This window comes from Thermobia domestica, chromosome 9 (genome assembly GCF_964235325.1).
Source record: "Thermobia domestica chromosome 9, izTheDome1.hap1.1, whole genome shotgun sequence".
Lineage (NCBI taxonomy): Eukaryota > Metazoa > Arthropoda > Insecta > Zygentoma > Lepismatidae > Thermobia > Thermobia domestica.
This window is the reverse complement of record NC_137462.1, coordinates 180468607-180487628: the sequence shown is the minus strand read 5'-3', so window position 1 is coordinate 180487628 and position 19022 is coordinate 180468607. Positions and strand designations below refer to the sequence as shown.

The window sequence follows — 19022 nt, the reverse complement described above, 5'->3', positions numbered from 1 at the left end:
GTTCCCAATTACTAGAATTCTGTCTACAGAAATTCACTAGCCCCTCTCCCCTTTCATTTCTTTCGTCTAAACCATATTTTCCTACGATACTACCTTCCTGTTTTTCTCCCATAACTGCATTGAAATCTCCCATTACAATTACGCATGCACCCCTCTTCTCTCTACCTATAATTTCTCCTATTTTCTCGTAAGTTTCCTCTACTTCTTCAGTTGCATGCGAAGTCGTCGGTGCATATGTCTATATTACCACTGAATCCTTCGTTTTTCCTTAAGTCTTAACATCATGACTCTTTCATCAATAAATTATACCTTCACTGCCTTCTGCTTTAAGCACCTTCCAAGAATTATTTATACGTCATTATGACCGCACTTTTCATTACCTGAGTAAAACATTCTATATCCTTCGCAGTTCAACATCCCATTACCTTCCCATCTAACTTCACAAACTCCTACCAAATCTAGATTATTTTGTTTCATTTCTTCTTTAAGATTTTTCTAATTTTCCTCCTGTAACATAGTATGTACACTCATGTCCAAAATTATTGTCGCATGTCTATAAATGTGTTGTTGTAGGAATATAATTTGATAACGAATTCGCCCAATACTTCTACTAATGTTAGTTAGTGTATAATCGGGTGGCAAATTTCATGTCAAAAGAGCACTAAATAAGAACAAAACGAAAATAAAACTTTCTTGTCCATTTAACAACATTTTATTTTACTTATTCTAATTTTCGAATTTATAATTCTTTTCCTATGAAATTTACCACAAATATACATTTCCCGATTATACACACAGTATCCGTATTAAAAATACCCTACAAAACCATTATTAAATTATGTTCTTACAACAAGATATAGATATGCAACAATAATTTTGGACATGAGTGTACGTTCCATGTTCTTATCCTAAACCTTTTCCTCTTCTCTGTCCTTTCGCACCCCTGACTGATTAATCTTTTGTTTAACGATGCCTAATTATGACCAAACCTTTCATCTTTTTCTGCATCTCATAATGCATAGGAAGTGAATTTATACACAAAAATATCCTCTCTAAGAATACAGATCTTATATATAACAATAACCTTAGCAAGAAATCTCATTACCCTTGTTTTTTCATCTGAAAAAATAAATAAATAAATAAAACTACAGGTCTTGTTTCCCTTTCTTATATTTCCTGGAAGTGAGATTGTGGAGAGGAATGGAATATACGGCAAGGATTGTTCTTGCATGATTGTCTATGCAGTCGCCAATTACGCAGTACTCAAGCAACGGTCGTGGTTTGGAACTCACGTTAATAATTGGTTCTGTCCTTTATGACTTCCAAGTTGCATTGTTGAGTAAGAACGAGGACCACAAAACTTTGAATCCAGTTTTAAAACTAAATCAGGTCATTCTTTAGTTATTACTGCATAATTTACTTACAAAATATAAACAAAATCATAATACAGTAGAACCCCTTTAATACGCCACCTTTGGGATTGGGTGTATGGCTGGAACGCAAAAAGATCGAATTAGCAGAAAATACAGATTTAGAGTAAAATAATTTCTGAACTCAAAAATGACTGCATTATTCTCTACAGCACAAACAAATGAATAATAAGCATTACAAACTGCACAGTACAGTACAGAAAACGCACACAAGGAAACAAACAAGAGATGAAGCACTAAAGCGGACAAGCGGTAACAGCAAGTAAACAATACCGCGACGGCAGTACACGACAATAGGCCTCGAGTCACCGACGAGTCGGGACAAGTTCGGCTCGAGCACGATCGGATCAACCGGAGTGGCGGGCGAGAGGAGTTCTGTATAAGTTTTTGGAAAATCCCATCAGTGGAAAATTCGCCCCGAAGTGTACGCTACTCCTTTTCACGAGAAATCTATGTAACACTATGGGAATGCTAATGAAATATACAAATAAAATACCTTGGGGGCACCGTGGCTCAGTGATAAAGCGCCTACCTCTTGTACGAGGGGGGGGGGGTGAATTACACACATCTTTTTCGATCCCTGGCCAAGTAAATTTATGGTGGACATCATACACATGAGTTTTCTCGGGTACTCCCGTTTCTTCTCTTTCTCATTCTACAAATTCTTTCACAGTCATTTCCTTGCCTTAATCATCCGTCTCCCTTAGCCTAAAAACAATCGTGGGACAATAAATATTTCATTTTTCCAAATAAGATCACCCTAATGGACTAACAATTTAACCACACCTTTCATTAATTCTAAGTATTTGATGAGTATCATTATATCTTCGTAAATACACTACTCTAATCCGTTTTCGTTTCTTTCTATTTATTTATTTATTTTCGTTACCGCTAAACAGCATTATGACTGACACCGACAAAAACATGAAATTTTAAAGGAGGAACAGGCTTCAAAACCTCTACACTTGTTAAAGAATTCAAATTTTCGTGTACTGTGCCCTTTACTATTGTACAGATCAATGACATACGATATAAACTTTTTAACGTTCTGTGTACGCCACTGCAGGTTCTCGTGTTCAATTTATGTTGCCGTTTATCACATCTTCGACTAAATCTATGCTGTGCAAATTGTATTTAATTGTAATTCCAGTATCACATAAACAAAAACAATATACAGCAAATACAAAAACTCAGAAATCGTCATTTTCGCTAATTCAGCGTTCCTCTGTGCAAGAATGCCCCAACTAGCTACAATCACCTAAAACAAATGCATACATTACATACTACTGGGCGGTGGTCAGCGGTGTCTGGTTACTTAGAAGAATGAAAGTATAGAGAAAAAATTCCTACGAAAGTCGACGACGAGACACCCAATACCGCCTGTCCCTCCTTTGCGAGGAAAAAAGAAAAGATAAACTTTAAACTCAAAGATCTTCTCCCATCTCCAACTTGGGTACCACAATACTGCCATCTAAAATTTCGTTTCGTAAAAACTGAAAATTATGCCTATTGCGAGTGAAAAACTGTACTTTCTTACGACGCAAATTCATAGCTTTAGTCTGAAGAAGAGAGTGCAAGATCACTGAGGTATGAATTCTGTCAATGATTACAAATATGAGTTTCTATTCTTAACTAAATGATGTCACAGATTAAGTACTAAAGAAAAATCCAAATGTTCCATTCTTTTCCTATGACAAAGTGAGATTGAAATGAACATTTGTAACGAAATCAATAATATTATTCATTGCACCCCGTTACGAAACTAGTGCAGGAAGAAATGAAAATCAGTTATTTATGATTTCTGATATGAAATTTAACATAGCAAAGGCTGAATCAACATTTCTTCTCTTCGTATCATGTAATTTACGAAGAGTTAGTAATGTGAGGTTCAATGCAAAGGGATGTGTATAGAAAATTTGATCGGCCAGTTTACAGTAGAATGACCTTTCGGGAACCAAGCGAGTGAGCATATGGGCGTCGATTTTGAACGTTGAGGGATCTGGGTCTCCACAAGCTTCTTAGACCTTTAGGATATGGACTAATGTGCTAAGAAAACGAAACACACACATTTTAATTTTCCTTCCCTTTTTAAAGTTATTCCGCAATCTATCCCTCTGCGAAATCAATCAACCCATGGTCCAGAGTTGATTCGAGGTGGGGGGGGGGGCATTAGATATCTTACGGCAAATACTTGATGTAAGTGATTAAGTTTGTTCTATTATAGGGCCTTGGGTTGGATTTCTTGTGATGGTCTTGAAATTTTAATACATTACAGTGCTTTGGATTTCACCTTAAGCTATAAGTTTAAGTCTCAATGCTCGCCAAACTATTTTAGGAGTTAATTCTTGGTGACAAAACTACACCTTACAGGCTATGTCCAGACCAACAGTTCATGACATTCAAAGGATTATGACCAAACAGTTCATTACATGATATGAGCATCAAGATTACATGGCTATAAGAAAAAAAGAAAAGAAGAAAAATAAAAAAGTTTTCACAACACCGTAAATATTTCGCTACGAAATGAAATCAGGCTGTAGCTGGCTAACTGATTTATCACACAAACGAACTAGATTTTAGTAGTGAAAATTTAGCCCTTAACAATTCAAGACAATTTCAATATTAACACGTTCATCCCGGTGGCGCACGTTCTACAATATAAGATAATTAAAGTAACGCAGTTGAAAAAGATCGTTGATAACTTATAGTCAAAATAAAGATCATGTACCACCGGTCGGAATTTTCAAAAACCATAGCTTCTTCATTACTGTCAGATGTCATGTTAAACAACAAAATATTTTTCACTGCAAATGAAAATCAATGAAAGGTAACAGTCTGCCAACTGGCTATGTTTCTCCAAACGGTTCGTAAATTAGATCTGACAAGAGTGTTTGTCTTATGAGATATCATGATATAAGAAAAATAACAAGCAATATAAGTATCTCGTTACGAATTAAATGTTCGGTTATGGTTAATCAAACAGTTCATTCATAAATTATGAGAAAACTAAATTTTAAGTAGTAGAAACTTAATCCTGAACAGATCTCGAAGACAAATTTTAAATAACAAAATATTGTTGATTACAAATGAAAGCCAGTAAAAGGTTATGGTCAGTCAGCGGCCTATGGCCTGTCAAAAGATCCGTAACGGTTATGACCAAACAGATCAACCTATGTGACTAAGCTTGAAATCTGATTATATAAAGTAGGGAGCACCGTGGCTCAGTGGAGAGCACTTACTTCTGGTACGTGGGATCTCGCGAAGTCAGTCTAGGTTTGTAACCAAAAGTATACAGTACTGTATGCAATTATCGTTAACAGTTTACTTCGTAACTTTACATGCCTGCCTGATTTATGTATAGCTGTTTGTTTTATACTTTTCTTTTCGCAAAGTATAGTCAATAACAATCATCCTGCTTACCTTGTGTATATGGTTGCGATCTTTAACCTTCTAGTGATGAAAAATGATGCGCATTTACATAGGTGACAGTCAATAAAAGCAACTTAGGAAAAGATCGGGTTCAACTTTTTTTGTTTGTTTGTTTTTTTGTTTTGCACCATGTGTTTACACACAACAGTTCCACAAAACATGCACAGACCAAAAATAAGAAGTGTCTTAACCATGAAAACTCGTTTAAATTTCATATCGATTTTTATCAAGAATTCCTCGCAGCTCACCGCACTATGATGCGGTGCAACAGGTTTACATCTATTTGGAGAAATTACTTTAATGGACAAATTCTCTCCCTCTGGTTCACTGACCTTCCAAAACAATAATAAAAGGTATTCTGCAAAATTTTGTGAAAAAATTAAGATCTCGAATACTGCGAAATGTTCAGTTGACAACATGCATTAGCAGTATCGAAACAAGGTTGCTTCAATGAAAATTTCCGAAAAGATAGGTTACTCGGGGTTCTCCCGTTTCAAACTAGATAAATGGACAACTTACAGAGGTTCTTATGATAAATGCAGGTTCCATGAAATGGTCAAATCAATAGGTTTTACTGTTAAATATCATAACTAAAAGCATCGGAAAAATACTCCAGTTTCTCGTATATCTCACATTTAAGAGTTTTCAAATCATACGATTGAAGGTAAACTGATACTGCATTATACTGAAAGTACTGTCATATAATTTTTCGAACATTATTTTAAATTTAAGAGAGATCTATTCATTGTAATTAGGTAACTAAATGCTTATTGATGTATGTTAACAAAAAAACCTTTATAGTCTTTCCACACATTAGTAAAGTAATAGTAAATTGTTATCCCAGAAATTCACCAATGGCGCAGAAAATTATTCAGAATTGTAATAATGTTGAAAGATTGTGTTTCAATTCACACAAACCTGTCACACTCCGTTCAACCGAGATCCGATGTTGTAGTCATAGTATGCATTTAATTACAGGGTAACAACTTTCAATTTAATTTCTGTTAGATTATGAACGGTATTTTAACAATGAGATATTTTATTTCTTCAAGAAGGGTTTAAATAAAATACAGTGTTTCCAAGACCACGCTTCATTTTATACTTTTGAACACACTGTACCCTCGCCAGTACATATTCAAATTTCATGTCATGATATTCACCAACGTATCAAAAACATTCAACGATTATTTAAAAATTTTCCCTTGGTTAAACTTCCTTCCGTCCTTATCAGTGCCACTCCATGACAAATACTGATTTACTAGTTTCTTCGTTTCCTCCTTAGTTGGATCTAATTTTGTCCACTGGTATGACTCGTAGTCGATTTGCCAATCAGGGCACAACTAAAAAAGTAATACATATTATCAATATCTCAAGGATGAAAATTATCACAATACTTAATCAAAACAACATCAAACTATATAATGCCGTTTCTCTCTCTCTCTCTCTCTCTCTCTCTCTCTATATATATATATATATATATATATATATATATATATATATATATAAAATAAGACTATACAACTTATAAATAATAATGGATTATAGTTCATTTAAAAACATAACGTCCTCAATTCTAGAAAACACTTGAAACACACAAATCTACTGTTTCATTCCACTGATAAACTAAAATCAAACAAATACATAATTTTTAAAACAAACAGTTACAATCTCAATGAGGGACAATATCATTCAGATGAAAATCACGTCACCGAAAATTCAGCATTTTGATACATAAACAAGACAAAATATAGTAATTTTTAAAATAAAAGTCCATTGCGCAACATAACAATGAAACAAGGACGCTGTCTTGAAATCACCAGTCACCGAAAATTCAGCATTTTGATACATAAACAAGACAAAATATAGTAATTAATTTTTAAAATAAAAGTCCATTGCGCAACATAACAATGAAACAAGGACGCTGTCTTGAAATCACCAATACATGAAACCAAGAAATTCTCTTCTAGCAGAGTTAGACACCCGCATCTTGTTTAGACAATGAAACACTACCAAGTTTTATCAAAAATTTACGCTGTATCTCGCTAACTTTTAGTATAAATGCAACATAAACTAACAGACAATTGCTAAAGAACACTAATCTATTACTTTTGGAGATGAAATTTCACGTTATGCCCTTGAGGCTAAATGAGACGCCAGATTAATGAAACTGAATGGAAACCGTATCCTCTCTGTCTGTAACTTTTGAGTACAAGGTTCGGGTACATCAAACTACAACATAGCTTTGTGGAAAAAAATGACTGATATCCCGCATGCAAAGATACAGGTCATCATCAACTCAGAAAGAAGGCGCGAAGTAACCTGGGGAGAAAGAGAGATTACTTGCCATGAGTACAGAGTTTGACAAGGTCAGTAACGCGTATGGCCATTTTAGACAGCACAATATCCCACACATGTTTGGGATGCTGTTGATGAGCGTGTTCAGGAAATCCTAAGGTATCCTGTCCTATTAATTTGTATGTCACCATAAGACCCCATAAGACAACATACAAATTTGATTTAATAACTACCGAAATATTATATTCAACGACTAACAAATTTTCATATGAATATAGAACATCAATACAAGTCAAATGGTTTCAATTTTTCATTTAATGACATTATTTGTAATATTTGACATACAATATTTATTAAATACTGTATACTTTCATTTAGTTTGGCAACACACTAATCACCAGAATACGAGCAAAAGAATATCTACCGAAGAAACACATAAGCAAAACAAACGTGAACATCCTCCTCATCGGTATGCCTCGAGCAACATTTGAACAAGGAACGATTTTACTCAAATTTACAGTTTAAGAAGGCCGAACACAAGTAAGGGAAATACCCTTACAAGTATTATTATACAAAAACATTTTATAGAGTAAACAACACAACAGTAAGTCGTGAAACAGTTCTGGTGGACATATGAACACCAGAAAAACAGACATACGCATGAGCAATTTGGACTTGCCGATTCCTTTTTGTGACTTGGCCTATATACAGATTCTCTTGAATTTCCTTCTTATACACCTTCCATGACCACCAACATGCGCATATAGAGCTATTTCTCTTGTAACAGTGACCTAAAGTCAGTAAATGACACACTTTGAAACATTCATTAAAAGTGAAACCTGCCTCAAACCGACCAACAGCTTTGTCATGATCCCAACTACTTAGATGGACCCTTCCGATATATTCTATTCAATCTGCACATCAGTATTGCACTAACAACGGCCCCTATATTGTATCTGACTATCTTCTGGGTTCCACTTTTCCATTACGTCGACCTTTTCCTGATAACGAGGCTTAAGACACTACCCTTGCCTCTAATAATGAGGGCACAATACAATGGTTCACTTATATCCCCTGCTGGTATAACAATACTCAAGAGATATGAATAAAAGTTTGGAACAGTATGAGTTTGTTCCATAGCAACTATCAAAATGTGTATATGTAAATAGTGGATCAATGAAATGACAAAACATGGTGCTAAAATATTAACACTGCAAATTTCTAACCATATTCATTGCGATTAGTAATACCATTATTTAGTGCATGTAGATGCGTCCGTAACTTAGGTTTTAATTCTTAATACTGTTTATTAAGGACTGAAATTAAATTTACTTAAGCAATATCCAACAAAATTTGTGAAGTTAACAACCGTTATTTTCAAAGAAAATATTCAATTGACTCAAGTAGCCAACTTAACAGATTTTACGTAGTCTGTTCTACAGGTATTTAAGTTAATGATTCTTCTCATTAAAAATTAAAGATAAATTAATACTTTTCATTTTAACGAGAAGCATATTGAAATTAACAAGCAACGATTAAAAAAATACAGAATTCATCAATATACGCACATGAAGTACATCATCGCAATCTACAGCCTTCACTGAAGTTTTGGTAATGACGCCATTAACTTCGACTGAGTGAGTGTAGATAGTTGTTTCAAAATGGCTGATTGATGTTTCAATTCGAAAAAATGCTATGGTTAAATTCCTTCTGAAAGTGAGAATTCCTGTTGCTGAAATTCATACCTCAGCGTGCGTTTGGAGGCATGTCCAAGCAGTTAGAAGATGAGTAATGCATTTTAAAAATGGAAACAGACCATCGAGGATCAACCTCGAAGTGATCGCCCACGTGCTTCTATGAAACGCAAGATGAAAAGAATTGATATTAAAATAAACGAATTACTGTGCAATTGCAACAATAATTTGTTATAGGACAGAGTGCAGTGAAATGAGTCATTCCATTTGAAATCATCCAAATTTTCAGGAAAAAGAGCCTCGTCGTCTCAGAATTTGATGAAACTTGGTGTACATGTAGGCCCCTATAAGAGGTGATTATGCACCAAATTTTAATCCTGTATCACCAGTAGTTTCAGAGTACAGAGTGATAAGAAAATGAACAAATTTGATGTTTTTTGTAGAACTTGATTAGCTTCAATTGGTCATATATCCCGTAAATATTGAGCTAAAGAGAAAAATAATATATTATTTTGAAGAGGAAAGAATAGGCTACAAGATATGAGAAACATTTATTTGAAAATCAAATATTTTCCGGGAAATCCCGGGAGAATTTTGAAACAGTGATATATCAGAAAGTGCACATTTGATTTCATTGAAATTGGGTACAAGGTAGCCCCATATGTCCGGCACAAGTGTGCCAAATGTCAACTTGGGCCAAGAATGGGCCTGGCGTCTACAATGATTTTCGTGTGACCATGTCGGAGGGACACCTGGGGTGCTAATATGGCAACTTGCCAATTTGTCAGTACTGGTGAAGTAAGCTGTAAATGACCTATCAGTAATGTTTTTCTGGTGCAATCTGTAATTCAGTAATCCTATAGGGATCTTTGGAACATTCCATTTTTGGTGCAAATCCTGAAAAACAAGTTTCCCAATGTGTCAAAAATGTATTACTTCTCTGATGGAGTACAAGAACCGGAAAAACTTCATTAACATCTGTACGCATCCTCTGACTATGGTATGGCATATGAATGGCATTTCTCTGCAACCTCAGCTGGCAAGGGAGTGCGTAATAATATTGGAGATACACTAAAATAGAAAGCTCCGAAAGCAAATTTCAAAGACCGTACACAAATCATGATGATCATGACTCCACACCAATTGTACAACTGGACCACGAATGACAGCAAGGATTCTAAACTGGTGTATGTGTACTGCACAGAGGGGGAACATGAAGAGGAAGCCACCTTCCTAACGAACAGATTTGATGCAGCTCGACAGATTCCTGGAACCCGTAAATTTCACTCTGTGCTTCCTGTGTCTCAAAGGCAGGTCGCAATGAGGCAATATTCTTCTAAACCAGACTTTAAGGACGAGTTAGTAATTGCAGCAGATTTCTCACAAGCTGGCATTACAATTGCTAAAATCAGGGGCTTTGCTACTTGCACCTATGGTGGCTTTTGATGGCTTACTTGTGTTCTGCAGGTCGACGAGACACATGAAACAGCAAAGTTGTGTTTTCTGAGACCTCATGGACCAGTACCTTCCTTTGTATATCCAGTTATACCAGATGTATCCTCACTGCCTGCTTGCGACATCTCTTTTGTTGATCACGTAAATGCAACTGGCCGTACATACACGCTCAGCAACAAAGAGATGGAAGAAGACAGTCCACTGGTTCAACACAGGCACCACTGACAATTGATCACTTCCAGCAGGTCAGCAATAGCTAAATATTTTTTACACCTTACTTCACCAGAACTGACAAAGTGGCGAGTAGCCACATTGGCACCCTAGGTGTCTCCCTCGACATAGACACACGAAAATCACTGAAGACTCCAGGTCCCTCTTGGTCCAAGTTGATATTTGACATACTTATGCTGGATATATGGGGTTACCTTGGTACCCAATATCAAGGAAATCAAATGGGCACTTTGAGATACCACTGATCCAAGACTTTCCCGGAAAATATTTGATTTTCAAATAAATGTCCCAGACATATCTTGTAGCCTATTCTTTCCTCTTTCAAAGGATGTACTATTTTTCTCTCTAGCTTAATATTTATGGGAGATATGACCAACTGAAGCTAAGAAGATTCTACAGAAAGCATAATTTTTTTTTAACCATCCTGTACTCTGAAACTACAGGGGATACAGGGCTACAATTTGATGCATGATCATCCCTCATAGGGGTCTACATATACACTCATGTCCAAAATTATTGTCGCATGTCTATAAATATGTTGTACGAATATAATTTGATAACGAATTTGTCCGGTATTTCTTATAATGCTACTATGTGTATAATCGGCAACGACATGTATGTGGCAAATTTCATGTCAAAAGAGCATTAAATAGGAAGAATAAAACGAAAATAAAACTTTCTTGTCCATTTAGCAACATTTTGTTTCACTCATTCTAATTTTCGTATTTATAATTCTTTTCCTATGAAATTTACCGCAAATATACATTTCCCGATTATACACATAGTATCCGTATTAAAAGTACCCTGCAAGATCATTATCAAATTATATTCTTACAAAAAGACAGTTATAGATATGCGACAATCATTTTGGACATGAGTATACATCAAGTTTCATCGAAATCTGACACCATCAGGGTTTGGGCGTAGTTGATTTCACACGGAATGACCCAACTGCAAATTTACGCTTTCGCAAATATTTGTTGCCATTGAGTCGCACGTTTATGACGACTGAACACAAAATGCAGCCACAAATCTTAAGAACTTTAGGCATGAAAAAAAAAAAAAAAAAAAAGTTGGTAATGCAGCATTATGTAACCGGTGGACCGGAAACAAAGACAGAGAAGAGAATGACACTATTCCAAGTCCCCAACAGAAAAGAAAGCATAAGACAGTCCCGTCTGCTAGCTAAGTTACATGCATTATCTTCTGGAAGTAAAAAGATACATTATGGTCGAACTCCTTGATCCAAGTTTCTTCCAGACATGATTTTGCCTCCTCCCCCCCCCCCCCAGAGCTCTGAGAGTCCCTCCGGAGGAGACCAAAATAATACGTCTATAATAGAATAGTACCAGCAGTGCCTCCCCCCCTCCCAATACTAAATGTGCTCCCTGAACATAGTTTCTGAAAGAAAAACTGTCCTTTATCCTGTGGAAACCATAAGTGTTCGCCAATACGTGCAAACACTTCACAAGCACCGTCGTGCACTGCAGGTAAGTCTGGAAAGAAAACCATAAAACGCGATCACGCACACCCTCATTCGTCTGTTCAGTTTGGTGAAAGACCAATTATAAAGCAACGCTACCAGAAGATGGATGACATACAAAAAATGATGTGTTTGTGTCTGTCGGCAGCTGGAGGGTATTTTCAAGCTACTAGAAAGATGTGCGAAATACGTGCATTTTTTAACTAACGAAAACTCTATATATTAAAATGATACATGCTTTTATTCAATGAAGCCGAACTTGGTATATGAAGAAAGTGTTGCTCGTTACTTTCAGCATGACTAATATTGCATAAATAGCAATTTTACGTTTTACTCTTAGTACTTAAAATTATCTAACAAAAATTGTCAATATTTACAAGATTATTCATTTTTGAGAATTTTCATTTAATGAAGTAATAATTTTAGCACTTTTCTTTTCACAGGAAATATTTATTCAAGACTAAACTTATGATTACAGATTTAAACCAACTTCCTACTTACAATAACACAACATATTACTAATGTATTAAATCCCTCTGAAATTTAATTAATCAATTGAAACTTCTATTTATGAAGAGGAAACTTCCTGGTAAACAAATCAAAATCTTAGAATGGTTTAGACAATAAGCTTACTTTCAGCTTTCCTGTAGCTTATTATATAGTATATTGGTTTGTTTCAGGGACGGCTATTTTATATCAGTATTCAGGGACGAAAAACTCAAATATATAAATAATATGCCCTTGTCTAAAGGAATAATATAGATATGTATAGAGATTTATCGGTATCAGTATTATGCTTGCCTTCGAACTTACTACTTACATTGTGCATCACTATAGTGGATTATGGTTCATCTACTTGGCAAGGAAAATTATTGCAGTCTGTTTAAAAAAACACGCATTTCTTCCTTATGTTATATTACATTCTTTTCAAAATTCTCCCGGAGTGAAATGCAATCTGCACTTTAAGTGAAGCGTCGAAAAATTTCTAATTAAAGATTATTGTACATCTTTAACCGGAATACCACAGCAACTAACTATTCCTTAGCTCGCATATAATCGCACTCCGAAGTCTAAATTTTTAACTCTACAGGAAATTCCACCACTATTAATTATCATTCCTATACTTTTTTCCTTCTCAAGTTCCTTAAAATTACATTTACAATTCTGTAAGCACCACTAAATCAACTTATTATCATTATTACTTTTTGAGGCTTCAATCTGAAATACTATCGTTTTTCTTTTCTTTTTTTTTTTTCAGAATCTTAATGCAAATAAATCTAGGATATATCGTTGAATAAACAATTATAAGTTCATAAGCGTTAGGAAATAGAGAATTAATGAATTGTTAATATTGCTCACTGGTTTTCGTTTTGAAAAATATATAATTAAAAAAAAAATGGAACTTAGCGAGTTTCCATATAATCATATAATCATTATGGAATTATTAATTCATCAACTTGAACTACTTTGTTGTTGTATTCTGTCCTCATGTTAAACCCAATGTCTATCACAAAACACGTACCTCAAAAGCCAATTCATGACCTCTCCATACCCATATACCAGAAATGGAACTGTTATTGTCTTCTCCGAACAAACACATAGAGGCAAAGGCATTCTTCCTCATTTTGTCAAGTCTTTGATACATTCCTGAAAACCAACAAATCATGAAGGAATAAATATAACACAAACCACTGTCAATGACTTATCACTTTCAATTACCTTACAAACCAGTACTAAATACATATAAAGTTATATGTACTACTGTTAAAATTTTCTGATTTCAAATAAGCAAGTCCATGTCAAATACAAGACATGACAAGTATATAAAACTAACATTTCCAGAAACATATTTGAAAATATGATTTGTACGCACTAGTGCTCGAGACCAAAACGTTCGGATTACGAAGTTTCACAAACTACATAAAAATTCTGCATCCAATCGCATATAATTGAATTTCTAAGATGATACAATAATTACTGAACTGACTACGGAAGCTTTACAATATAAGTTGAGAACCGCATTAAAATTTTTCTGTCAAATATAGACTATGTAAACTCATTACCTTAATTTCCACTCTATTTCACTTTACTTGCTACTGTTCATTTGATCGAGCTGTTGGCGAAATAAGACACCATATACACAAAAACGGATATATGTCATATGCACCAAAACAGATTATCTCGCCAGTAAGTAGTTTACCTCCAATAGGTTACACTGAGAACAATAATTTGCAAGCAGTGCCGTAAATGGAGGACCTGAATTTAAAGTTCCTACAAAAGCATGCATAAGATCTCTTCTTTGTACTGACACCTAGCCTACCAATCTCATCATCTGCAGTTGTGTCAAATATAGGCAAACGCTATCATCTAATCTATTTGCTCTCGCGTTTACCAAATCATATATTCTAGCAGGATGTTTATTCCAGTGTCTACAGTTTGGTTTTGACACTCATGTGTTGCTATACATTGCGGAAAGCAAGGTGATATGAGATTCGACTATGATAACGTAAGCATGTTCCAACTAGTGTGACAACTGTGCCACCTTTCCTCTGCTTTTCTAAGCGGCTAGCAGACAATTGCTCAAGCCTTTAATACAAAAGACAATTATTCTGCATAATAGTGGGAAAATAAATTAGTTTTCTAAATCAATTATTCACAAATTGATCGTACATTATTCAGTATACACCTGACATTTTAGAATTTTGGGAATGTCGTTTTGTCTACCACCTTCCCTTTCAGGTACAGGTGCTTAATCCAAACCAATTAATAAACCTGATCTACATTATAAGACTTACAAACCTGATCCAAATAAATTCCCCCGTTTCCACACTCACTTTCGATTCAGAATACTATTGAGGGATTGTTAAAACAGACAATAACGAACTATACTTGCCTGTGATTAAGTTACAGCTCATGAATACTTTGCTCAGTTCATCATTGTATTTGTATTCACCAAGCCAAATAGAATAATTATCTTTATCAAACTTTTCCCAGAAATATGGTATAGATTTTGATTCATCTTCATTCGAGTAACATCTTTTGAAATCATCCAAGTTCATGGTACTGAAATAAAACAAAGTACGCATTTACATCTCAAATGTTTTAGTGTTTTCAATCGTTCTCGGTATTACTAAAAACAGATACAAATTTAGCTAAGCTTCGTAAGTAATAATATACATTTTTTAAAAAATGAAAGTTCAGAGAGTCTCATATATTAGACTGCAAGGTATTACTCAAGCATGGTATGGGATTAGCAATACTGAATTATCAATTAACTGTTTGCTTAACTAGATTACTACTAAAGTCGGTCAAGATCAGTAGTTCCCAACCTTATTTACCTGGCGCCCCATTTCGACCAAGTGTCCCCACCGGGAATCGAACCCGAAACCACTCGCACTATTCATATTCGGAGATCGATTAACTGATCTTTTTGAACGTCCCTCTCCTATTATGAAAATTTTTGAGGAAACATGCAATCTTTTGTACATAGAACTGCCTGTAAAAGCTGTCAGAGTTTGACAGGTATTACACAGGCGCCCGTTTCGGCGAAAACACATGTAAACATCCACGTGGAGCTAAACATCCACGTTATAGGCACAGGAGACATGCAATATTCAGACATAAGTCTCCAATTCGACATTCGCTATGCAAGGTCCTGACATGTATAATACATGGGATTACAACTGAATACATTGCCTATATTATCTCCGTGTACATGCGAAGTGTGCACCCACCTATATGCAATGTACAGGCAATGTGCAGGTAACTGGAAAATACAATGATCATGATTGCCAATAAATGGGTTAAACAGGTGCATGCAATGAACAAGGTTGATTGGAGTGAATCATTAATATTACAGGTGTAGGAAACATAATATTCAGGCACCAAGTCTCCAGTTTGTCATGCACATATGCAAGGTCCTGAGACATGAATAGTACTTAATGCGATTTACTTTACATGTATATTCCGCTAGCACGCCTACTAATTCGCCAATACCTGTATTTCACATGTATTTAACATGTCAATTACATTTTTATCAAATGAAAAGCACTTGTTGTCAGATCCTTATGAAGTAACGTATATGTCAACTACATGGAATATGCCGGTTACGTACATGTCTTTCCACTCTCTACATGTTGTTTACACGCATTTTTCACGTTGCAAGGTTGCAACCCTATCATCATGAAAAATACCCGTTTCCGTGAAATGAACATGCAATGATCGTGAAAAAAATCGATACGTCTCATGCGTTTAAGTGTTCCATTTTCAGACGCCTGTTTATGCATGTTTCACAGGCGCCTGTAAACCACCTGCATTTTCTGTCTGGGTCTGCACCAATCCCATATAAGGTGTGAGCCTACAGTTCAACATGGAATCCACACGAACTAACACCGAGAATCAAACGCGAGTCGTGTGCTAGCTGCATAGCTACAAGGGCGCTCCGTGTTGATATTAAGTTAGTTATTTAAATATACCAAGAGTAAGTCAGAAACAATTATGACATCAATCTGCACAAGGAGACATTTTCGAGATGAAACTAGAAAGAATTCTTCGAAATGAAATACACTGACGGAAATGGAAATCCTAACACCACGAAGGAGTTACGCTAGGTAAATGAAACTTACACAGAATATTCACCTACATGTTTTATTCCAGTAATACCAGTTACAAGGTCACAACTACAAGGACACGCGTGCACTGCTATGTAAATTAGGAATGAGTGGAGACATTAGACACATACCACGCTGGCGAGAAACAGTAATGTCATTGTAAGTCTACGGTAACGCGTGCTACGAATGTACACAATGCCTCGAAGATGACAACGAACTGTTTGTTGGCAGTTAACAGAGTTCGAACGGGACCGAGTGGTAGGGCTGCGAGAAGATGGAGTTTCATTTCGTGACATCGCAGCAAGAATCGGTTGAGACGTCTCCCCGGTATACAACTGTTGCCAGCAATGGTCCCGGGAAGGCACTATTACCAAAAGACCGGGTACCGGGCCTTCCCGGTCCACCGGAGAAAGACGATCAGCGTATTCGCAGGATGGCCCTGGCGGATCGCAGGGCGTCTGCAGCCGGAATGCGAGCTGCAGTGAAACCTGGCGTCAGTACAAGAACTGCTGTGAATCGTCTACTGGAGTGTGGGCTCCGCTCTAGACGTTCTGTGGAGTGTTTGCCGCTTACTCCTACCCACCGTCAAAACCATCTAGAGTGGTGTTCCAAGAGAGCCCACTGAAGGGCAGAATGGAATTCTGTGGTATTCCCGGACGAGAGCCGTTTCAACCTCGGTACCAGTGATTGACGTATAGGGTCAGGAGGCGGCCTGATGAACGTTTGTTGCCAAGCTGCATTAGTCGTCCATCATACTGGTCCGACCCCGGGTATTATGGTATGTGAAGGAATTTCCTATGACCACAGGACGCCACTAGTGATTATTCCTAACACCACGACAGCGCACGTCTACATTACAATGGTGATCGGATATGGAAGGTGTCCTGTTTCAACAGGATAACGCTCGTCCCCATACCACAGCTGCAACTCTACATGCTCTTCAACGTGTTAACGTGTTACTTGGCCGGCAAGATCTCCAGACTTTTCTCCAATAAAACATGTGGGACATGATTGGACGATGCCTCCGGACCCATCCTTAATCAGCAACGACCATCGCAGATCTGACTTTACAGGTGCAGCATGCGTGGAACACAATCCCGCACGATGACATCCGACACCTCTACGATCGATTGCCTGCTTGTGTGGACGTGTTTATTCAACGACGCGGTAACTACACTGGATACTAAATACAAATATCGTCCACTTTCGTCTGGCGGTGCACCTGCATTCTGTAACTTCTGTACTTCAAATTTGAATCAACGTAATAACAAATGTCCATGATTATTCTGTGTAAGTTTCATTCACCTAGCAAAACTCCATCTTGGTATTGGGATTTCCATTTCCGTCAGTGTATTTCAATGTAACGTTTCACGATTATGGCCTTTAGGCTAATGGCGATTATGATTAAGGCAAGTGAATGAACAATTGGTGGAATAAGAAGAAATGGGAGTGCCCATGAAAACTCACGGACACGATGTTCTCCACCACAAATTTACTTGGCTGGGATCGAACCAGGGACCACATGCACTAAAGGCAAGTGCCAACCACCAGACCACCATGCCCCCCAGAATTCTGATTGAATCGAGACAATATTAGATTTCTAGAAAATTTACGAGACGAGACGCAATATACTTTATGCTGGAGTCTCGTGGGCAACACTGACAAATTCTGCATACGCCACTGATTGACAATATATATAGACCTCTTTCGAGTTTTGTCTTAAATTTAGCAACTAAATAATTTTACCTAGTGTTTATATTTTTTTTTTTTTTTTTTTTTTTGATAATATTCTGTAATTTCTTTTTCTCCTCCAATGGCTTGTCACTATGACAGTATTATACAGTATTATTTCGATTTCCTCGAGAAAATTTCTTCCATATTTTGTCCTTTTACCAAATATAACAGTTTCTGAAGGTAATATAAGTTGGACGTTTTTCTTCTAATATTTAATTTTTGGCAACAGCAGATAATAGTCCCTTTTCCTTTCATGTATCCAACACCACCGTCTTCTCAAGTCACTCGATTTGTGTCCAAAACTTGCAGACACAAAAGAATGGGATACAGTTTTCAAAACATGTCACCTCAGTTGGTCGGTTAAATATTGATTTATGAGTCATAAACCCTGCGACACGATTTCAGAGGAATGGAAGTGGTAGACGAGTATAGATTACACAGTTCTCTGTCAACAGAGCCATCTAGTGAGTGAAAAAGATTTACTACCATATCGAATTTTTTTTAACGAAAAAAGCTATCAAGCCATGAAGTTTCTTTTCTACAGTACTTTTGATTAAAGGATATATCCTAAGCGAAGAGAGTTTAAAACTTATAAAAATTATAGTTTCTTTTAATGGATTTTCGTAATTACAAATTCACTGAAATATGTATTCCTGGGGTT

The 19022-nt window shown here is 36.2% G+C and overlaps 1 protein-coding gene across 1 annotated transcript in view; it reads right to left on the bottom strand.

Moving 5' to 3' along the window:
* Window positions 1-5934: 5934 nt before the first annotated feature.
* eEF1gamma (elongation factor 1-gamma) overlaps window positions 5935-19022 on the bottom strand; it is a 53642-nt gene continuing 40554 nt past the window's right edge. The window contains exons 8-10 of the mRNA XM_081725553.1: window positions 14911-15080; window positions 13540-13664; window positions 5935-6199 (exon numbers count right to left, since the gene is read on the bottom strand). Of these exons, the coding sequence (XP_081581679.1) occupies window positions 6044-6199; window positions 13540-13664; window positions 14911-15080 (451 nt within the window). The 3' untranslated portion in view covers window positions 5935-6043. The remainder of the gene's footprint in view (window positions 6200-13539; window positions 13665-14910; window positions 15081-19022) is intronic.